Raw genomic sequence first — 7,873 nt, 5'->3', positions numbered from 1 at the left:
AACAATGCTGTCAATAAGTGCGAGTGAAAGGGCTCTCGCTGTTAGTGTGACCGCCGACGCTGCCGACGACGAGTCCTCCTTTATAGTTGCTTCATGCTTCTCTGTTCGATATTGTAGCTAGCACCAGTAGGAGCGAATGAATATGTAACGGTACATACATGGTACATATGTACATACGTACATACATATATGGCATACATACGCCAATTTCGAGTATTGACAGCGTGGGGAGCATTTAACCAACCAACGGACAAACAGACAGGCAGACACAGCAACTGAGGGACTTTTCTTATGTTCGCATTCGCATTCGTAGTCGTAGTCGCAGTCTCTTTTTGTCTCCACTTTCTTTTTTTTGGGGAAGGGTAGCATTGTAGCTCGAGGCTGTAATAATAAAAACAGCAACTGGGACGCGGGTGAGGGTGCGGGTGCGGGTGCGGGTGCAATGTGCACACGAACAAAGCGTAAAGAAACAATAAAAGGAATCGCATCACAATTCTGGGCGGGAAGCACAGCCAGCGGATTCCGTGTCCGCAGATAAAGGCCCAAAAGAGTTTTGCCCCGGCCATTAAATTAGAGCAAAATGGAACGCTTAAAGAAAAGAAAAGAACCAAACCAAACCCCAACTCAACCACAATACGGACAATTCCTGGGGCATAAACTCAAGCTCTCGGCAAAGCCCCAAAAAATGTATGTCTATCCGTCAATACTCGTATCGTACACCACACACATTTCTGCACTTTGTGTGAGTGTCTGCGGCTGTTGTGTGTGTTTGTTTAGAGTCTTAATGTTAATCAGCTTAGAGGCAACCTTTGGCAACCTCCATCATCAGATGTGTGAAACATTTTGGCATGTTTTCTTTTCGAGCACATCGAGAGGAGGCCGGCCCAAGTAGCACTCGGGAAACGCCTACAGGAAATGCTTTTAAAAATTAAGCAACTGATAAATGACAAAGTTCGTTGGAGCAGAAATTATCGTTTGACAAATTGGCAGGGCCATGATTAGAGCTCATCAATTGAATGGCAACCAGGCACAGCATCCCATCAAGTAGTCACAGGATTAAGGGGGTACACAGGCTGTGCTTGACGACAAAGCCAGACGAATTACTTATGAGTAAGCGAGCACTTCTATTGAAATGGAAAATTAGCTCCAAGTTCCTACTTTTATGTGGAGGAATTTTGGTGACACAAAGGATTATGTGACGAAAATGACTAGGATTTGTGTAGGATTTTATTTTAGGTTATTTTTTAGTTCCAATTTCGTGAAATGTTAAACGAGCATTAGAATACTTTAACTTCTACATCTTCCTTGGCTGCAGCTAGACAAAAGAATTTACCCATCCTACTCGTGTTTTGTGGCTTTAGACACAAGTTTACGCTGCTCCTGGCCAACAAAAAAATAAAAAGCTCTCACCACAAAACACTAGACAAAAGCCTGACTTGAGACGCAACTTGAGACGGAAAGAGGAGGGAAGAAAACTTTACTAATTACCCGTTAACCAGTTAAAATCCCCACATAAAAATCCAGACACGCTTCGAGAGCGAACAACAGTAAATTTGATGACAGACATAATAAACGGTGCAACGTCCGTGGCGACGTCAGTGGCAAAAAAGATTGGGGCAAGAACACGCGTAAGCACAAATTTTAGAGCACTTGTCGTGACGGAAGGTTTCGGGCACTCAAAATGCATTCTTCTTGTTATCCTTTCGACGGGAAATGTTGGAGTTGGCTGTGTGCAAAATGAATGACTCGTAGAAAGACTTTTGGACAGACTTCGCTCCGGGGTTTCGACTCAACCGACACACATACCACATACAAAGGCAACACACGTAGAAAACCTTACGTCCATTTTTATAGTTTCCTCTTTTAGAAATTGCCACATGACTCGACCAAAAAAAAAAGAGAACGGAATAATAGAAAAACGGTGAGAAGCGAACGAAAATTAATTAAATTACTTTATTGTAGCTGAAAAAAGTTTTGTAAATTGCATTTAATCAATTGCACTTCAAAGCATATAGCGTATAGATATCTATGTAGCCAGAATAGATGTGACCACTTATACCTAATAGATTGATTACCTATTAAACTCGTAGATAATTATTATTATTATTATTCACTCTTTTTTGGCATGAAAAGAGGGACCAAACGTACCACAAACGAATCCAATGCGATGTGTACTTTATTTTGAGATTAGCGGGGGAACACACAAAGATTGTTAATACTATACTGTGCTAAATACGATATACTTCATGTACAACATTATAAAATAAAGAGCAAATGTTTATGCATGTTATTCAAAACCCAAATTCAAGTTTATTTTATCTTTAGAACTGCGCGCCACTCGTTTCAGTGTTGTAAAGAGAACGCTGCAAAACCTTTCTATCGCTTCAATGTTATCGACTGAAGTCGATCCGAACTTTAAAAGTTCAGAGCTTATTCACCGCCTCTTATCGATCGTGAAGATAAGAAGCACCGCGTTCATACCATATAAACTAAACAAGCTGGCAAACTAAAAGTATAAGAGGATATGAACTGATCAAAATTACTTCAAATTGGTTGGGGAATTATTTCTTAATGCTTCTCCACGATCCGTCCAGCTTTCACTCTCATAAATTCTGGTTTTATTATATTTATTTAAAATTTAACTGGATTGTTGGCATCTCTGGGCTGGACATGTATCAAGACCCGAATTGCATCGCCATGGCCGCAGCGGAACGTCTCAAACGCCTTTACCGTCTCCGTGATGTCAAAGTGGTGTGTGACCAGACGCTTGACATTCACTTTGCCCGATGCCACCAGAGCCAGAGCGGCCGAATAGCTGTAAGCGTAATATAAAATTTAATTTTCAATGTTGGAACTATGGTGTCTTAGCACTCACGTGTCGCAGTAGCGAACGCCATGTATTTTCGTTTCACGTTTCTGGTCAACCCTAAAAGGACACTAAGGATATGGCCACCAAAACATACAAATCCCCAAGAGATCAGTTTGGCAATGTAATTCGACCTAGCAAAGTCGAGGACCGCTTGCTCAGGGCTCTGGCCCATGGTTGAACGGACTCTTTTGGCAAGCTGCTCGGCACTCTGTTCTCTGTCCAGCAGCAGTGTGTGTGTGGCGCCCAGCTCCTTGGACAAATGCAGGCGCTGCTGCTCCAAATCAGTGATCAAAATCTCGGCAGCTCCCAAGGCTTGAGCAGCCTTGAGCATGAGGGAATGGTAGAAAATGTTAAACAGAAATCGCTTAACAACAGCCAAATGTCGGCCACGCGACAGATGTTGAAACCCAACGACAGTGGTTCAATAAGTTCGCCCTCCTCCAAGGTTACATGATCTGGGAGTTTGAAGCAAAAGTCCGCTGCATGCTTGTAAAAGCGCGTGAGGTTGCCGTCGTATGGGGACGTGCCTGTCCTGCTTGCCGGAATTGAGCTTTGCGCGCCTCGCGCTTACAGTGCTGTAATACGAACATTATGAAGCTTACCGATACCGATATTTTTTGGTATTTTTGAGTGTGTCTTTGCGTTTATGCTTTCCGGATTTTGCTTAAAATATATTTTCCAAACAATCTAATAAAAAGGAGCCACTAAAGTAAGTCAATCTCGAAGAATATTGATTTATCTATTGGATTAAATTATATTTTAAGTGGTGAGGCTCTTAGCCAGCTAGTAGTATTAAAACGAAAATCAAAACTGGTGGAATAAATGTCAATCATAAACAGAGAAAGCTTAACGCATTGTCGACCAGTGGACCAACTTATGAACCTATAATATTTTTTAAGCACTTTTCGTGGCGGTCGTTTGATTTGTGAGTAAAGCAGAAAGAGCGTATCTACAAGAATAATTAACATAGAGTTCTGCAGTTTAATTCAATGCTTTTAACAATTCGATTAAAGTGGGGTGAAGTGGGTTAATTTACTATTATTCCTCGGTATATTTACGGTATATTTCATAGGGTCAGTCACACTGCTGTAAATGTAAATAGACGGAACTTGTTGCAAAAACTTCATAAAATAGGGTTTTTAAGACTTGCGAGGGACGGAGTTATAGGAGAGCCATTATTTGGTCAACTAAATGCGCATCAAAATGAATTGTGAAGTGCAGGAACAGCAAAAACTTGGGCCACAGCAGCAGCAGCAGCAACAGCAACAACAATCGTCACAGTCCCTGTCCCCACCGCAGCAGCCACAACAGCAACAGGAAAGTAGCGACGATGACGACTTGAGCACCACAGAGCGACAAAATTTGGAGTTTGCCAAGAAGCTGGGATACAGCGATCAGTCAATACACTCGGCACTAACCCGCCTGGGCTCGGAGGCTAAACAAAATGAGTTTCTGGCGGAGCTTATCAAACTGACGGCAGACGCCCCCCGACCTGCCACAAACAGCAACAGCCACCATAACCATTCCATAACCAGTTCCACTGCAACACCATCCACGGGCGGAGGATCACTGCGACACATTGTGATCGATGGCAGCAATGTGGCACTGTCGCATGGCAACAATTTAATCTTTTCCTGCCGCGGCATACGCATCTGTGTGGACTGGTTCCGGCAGCGGGGCCACCGCGACATCACCGCCTTTGTACCCAACTGGCGCAAGGAGATGGCCAACAATAACATCAGCGACCAGGAGCTGCTCTACGAGCTGGAGCATGAACGAGTGCTGGTCTTCACACCATCGAGGCATCTGGATGGGAAGCGTGTGTCCTGCTACGACGATCGCTTCATACTCAAGCTGGCCGTGGAGACGGACGGCATTGTGGTGTCCAACGATAACTATAGAGACTTAATCCTGGAGAGCAATGAGTACCGAAAGGTGGTGCAGGAACGTTTGCTCATGTATTCGTTTGTGAATGATATATTCATGCCGCCCGATGATCCCCTGGGGCGTTCCGGTCCCACTCTGGATCAGTTTCTGTACTCGCAGACGCAGCAGAAAATGGCCGATGCCCAGCAGTTGTGTCCCTACGGCAAGAAGTGCACCTACGGCCAGAAGTGCAAGTTTCGGCATCAGCAGACGTGTCCGCTGCTGCAACGATTGCCCCTCCAGGCATCGCACAGTGCGCCACTGCACACGAACGGAGGGCAGCCACTGACGAGTGGGAACATTGGGAACAATATAAAGATTAATTCTTTGATCAATCGAGAGCCGCTGGGCCGCACCAAGTCGAATACAATTGAGAAAGTGTCACAGCAGCAGCTGTGCCAGGCATTTACCAGCCAGCTGGAGGTGTCTGAGACGGGCACGGACAATCAACCGAATCGCCACAAGAAGCTGCAACGCCAACAACCGCCGCCCGCTTATCGTCTACTCGTGCCCACCTACAGTGCTCCCCTGCAGCAGCAGCAGCAGCAGCAGAGCTCAAACTGTCATCATCATCAGTATCTGACGCGTACTCCGTCCGCTCCAGTGACGGACCAAGGACTAGCCCTGCCACTGCCCGCACACAATTTCTCGCACCTGTCCGCCTCCGATTCGCGCATCAACGAGGAGCTGCACGCCACACAGATGCCGCGCGAGGAGCAGCGTCGCCTGCTGCGCTATCACCTGAGCAGCCTCTTTCCGCCGCACCAAGTGCACGCGGTGCTGCAGCTGTATCCGGATGAGACCGACGCCAAGACCATCTGCGCAGCTATAATTAATTTATTTCCGCATAATTAGGCTAAACTTAAGATTCTTAATATAATTAGATCTTTAATTACAATTTTATATGTTTAATCTTGTAAGATTTGCTTGATTAGATCTACATCTCGATGCCCACAATGTTGGCCGTGTCATAGGGCATCAGGCCAGCGACGGAGTCCCTGTTGGAGCCGCGTTTTTGATGCACCACACGATGGTTGCGCAGCTTATATGCCTGCGGGAAGCCCTTGCCGCAAATGTCGCAGCTGCAGAGGAACAGAAAACAGAGAGCAAAATATGTTAGGTAAGGATTGTGGGTTGCTGGCTAAGTGACTCCACCACTTACACGTGCGGCTTCTCGCCTGTGTGGATCATCTTGTGGAACTTGAGTGTGTTTGTGTAGGTGAACGTCTTGTGGCACACATCGCACTCGTACGGACGCTCATTGGTGTGGATTCTAAGGGCACAAAAAAGGCATATTTCACTTGAAACTTTAAAGATTTCTGTGTGCCAATCCCTTACCTATGATGTTTGTTGCGCGTGGAGAGATCTGCAAAGGCGGCCGGGCAATAGCTGCACTTGTACGGCCGATTCCCTGTGTGCGTATTCATATGACGCGCCAGCTGCTGTGCCTGAGCAAAGCAATAGCCGCAGATTCTGCAAAATACAACGAAAGTTCCATTTAAAGTTGCATCCCAGCTAATTCCGCGAACTCCCACTTACTCGCACTCGTGCGGCTTCACGCCCGAATGGACTTTTATGTGCTCGGTGAGGCGACTCTGGGAGGGGTACATATTGCCGCAGATGTCGCAGATGTACTTGAACTCCTTCTTGTCGCCGATGAGGATTTTGTGGCCACCTTTGGTCTTGATGCCATGTTTGCGCATCATGGAATCGCCAATTGTGATGGTCGAGTCGCCCAGGCTGACTGTGTCGCTGTTGCCACGCTTTATCTTCAAGGGATTGTTACGCACGCTTGCCCTGGTGGGGGCTGAGGATGTGATCGTTGCTGTGGTGGCTGCCTTGGCGCGGGTGTTGACACGTCGCTTGACTGCTAGCCCTCGCACTGGTTTACTTGGTAGGAATTCCTCTTCCGCCGAATTTGTCTCTTCCATCTCGTCCTCGTTGGCGCTCTCCGTCAGCTGATCCTGTTCTTGCTCCTGCTCCTGCTCCTGCTCGACATGCTCCAAATACTCAATGTCCGCCGAGAGGCCAGACAGCGAGTGCTCGACCAACTCCTGCACCTGTTCCTGCTCGTAGATGCCTTCTGCCACAATGTCGCCATCGCCGTCGAAGGAATCGTAGACATCATACAGCTCCTCGATGATGCCATCCTCCTCGACCTGCTCGCTCTTTACATGCACATTCTCCGCCTTCTCGAGCTCCACCAAAATGCTCTCCTCCATGTCGTCGGCAAATGCCTGCGCCTCGGCCAGCTCGTTGCTGGTTGGCATATTCTCCTCGATTTGCTCATAGTGACCCTCGACGACCTCTTCCTCCTCCTCCTCGTCCGCCACAGGGGCTTCTTGCGCTGCACTCAGCGAATCGTCGTCCGCCTTCTGCTCCACCTCGATGGGGCCCACGAACTTTTGGAGGTGCTTGTACGCCTGCTGGCAGGTCTGGCGGAATCTGAACGAAATGTGCAGCACCTTGAGGCACCTCGTGCATATTTTATCCGGAAAGTGATCGAACCTTTTGATCTGCAATGTGGAAATGGTCTTGGTTGAGTCCTGGGATGGAAAGAAGGCTAGGAACACTTACTGGCACACCGCCACATTTCTTAATCATGTTTGTCACATCCTTCGTTTCATCGTCGCTGAAAATGCTGGACATGGGCTCCTTGGGCTGCGTCAGGCATAGCCGACACACAATCCAGTTTTGTCGCGGTGCAACAGCTGTCGGTTCTGTGTCTCGCATGTTGTTCAATTGTTTTAAAATCAATAAATAAAGCTAAGTTAAAGAATGCGACGCTAAAAAGAAGAAAAAAATATGACCGAAGATGTGTGGACAAAAAATACCGTCTGACACTCAGAAATTAACCGAAATATACAAATATATCAACGTAAATATATAATATTATTTAATATTGATTAATACTACCAGCTGGGATAATCAGCACTAATTATATCGATTCATCAGTTAATTCTATAGAACATAGACTGTTTTCATGACTTCCTTTGATTGGATTGCCTACAATTGATTTCAATGGATAAAATTGAAATACATGTTTAAAAGAAAATACCAAGCACTCCGTTTTAGTAT

The 7,873-nt window shown here is 46.2% G+C and overlaps 3 protein-coding genes across 3 annotated transcripts; 1 reads left to right on the top strand and 2 right to left on the bottom strand.

Annotated features, from left to right (window-relative positions):
- Positions 1 to 2,597: 2,597 nt before the first annotated feature.
- Positions 2,598 to 3,222, bottom strand: LOC117586211. Its single transcript, XM_034276150.1, has 2 exons — positions 2,876 to 3,222; positions 2,598 to 2,815 (listed from the first exon to the last, which is right to left on the bottom strand). The coding sequence occupies exons 1-2, from the start codon at positions 3,198 to 3,200 to the stop codon at positions 2,775 to 2,777; spliced, it is 366 nt and encodes a 121-aa protein (XP_034132041.1). The 5' UTR covers positions 3,201 to 3,222; the 3' UTR covers positions 2,598 to 2,774.
- A 720-nt stretch (positions 3,223 to 3,942) lies between these two features.
- On the top strand, positions 3,943 to 5,715 carry LOC117586201 (probable ribonuclease ZC3H12C). The gene has a single exon (XM_034276135.1). The coding sequence runs from the start codon at positions 4,061 to 4,063 to the stop codon at positions 5,648 to 5,650; it is 1,590 nt and encodes a 529-aa protein (XP_034132026.1). The 5' UTR covers positions 3,943 to 4,060; the 3' UTR covers positions 5,651 to 5,715.
- On the bottom strand, positions 5,615 to 7,591 carry LOC117586202 (zinc finger protein 62 homolog). Its single transcript, XM_034276136.1, has 5 exons — positions 7,373 to 7,591; positions 6,335 to 7,311; positions 6,134 to 6,268; positions 5,958 to 6,068; positions 5,615 to 5,877 (listed from the first exon to the last, which is right to left on the bottom strand). The coding sequence occupies exons 1-5, from the start codon at positions 7,526 to 7,528 to the stop codon at positions 5,733 to 5,735; spliced, it is 1,524 nt and encodes a 507-aa protein (XP_034132027.1). The 5' UTR covers positions 7,529 to 7,591; the 3' UTR covers positions 5,615 to 5,732.
- Between the last annotated feature and the right edge of the window lie 282 nt (positions 7,592 to 7,873).

This window comes from Drosophila guanche, unplaced genomic scaffold, assembly GCF_900245975.1.
Source record: "Drosophila guanche unplaced genomic scaffold, DGUA_6, whole genome shotgun sequence".
NCBI classification, from domain to species: domain Eukaryota; kingdom Metazoa; phylum Arthropoda; class Insecta; order Diptera; family Drosophilidae; genus Drosophila; species Drosophila guanche.
This window is presented reverse-complemented; position numbering and strand designations above follow the sequence as displayed.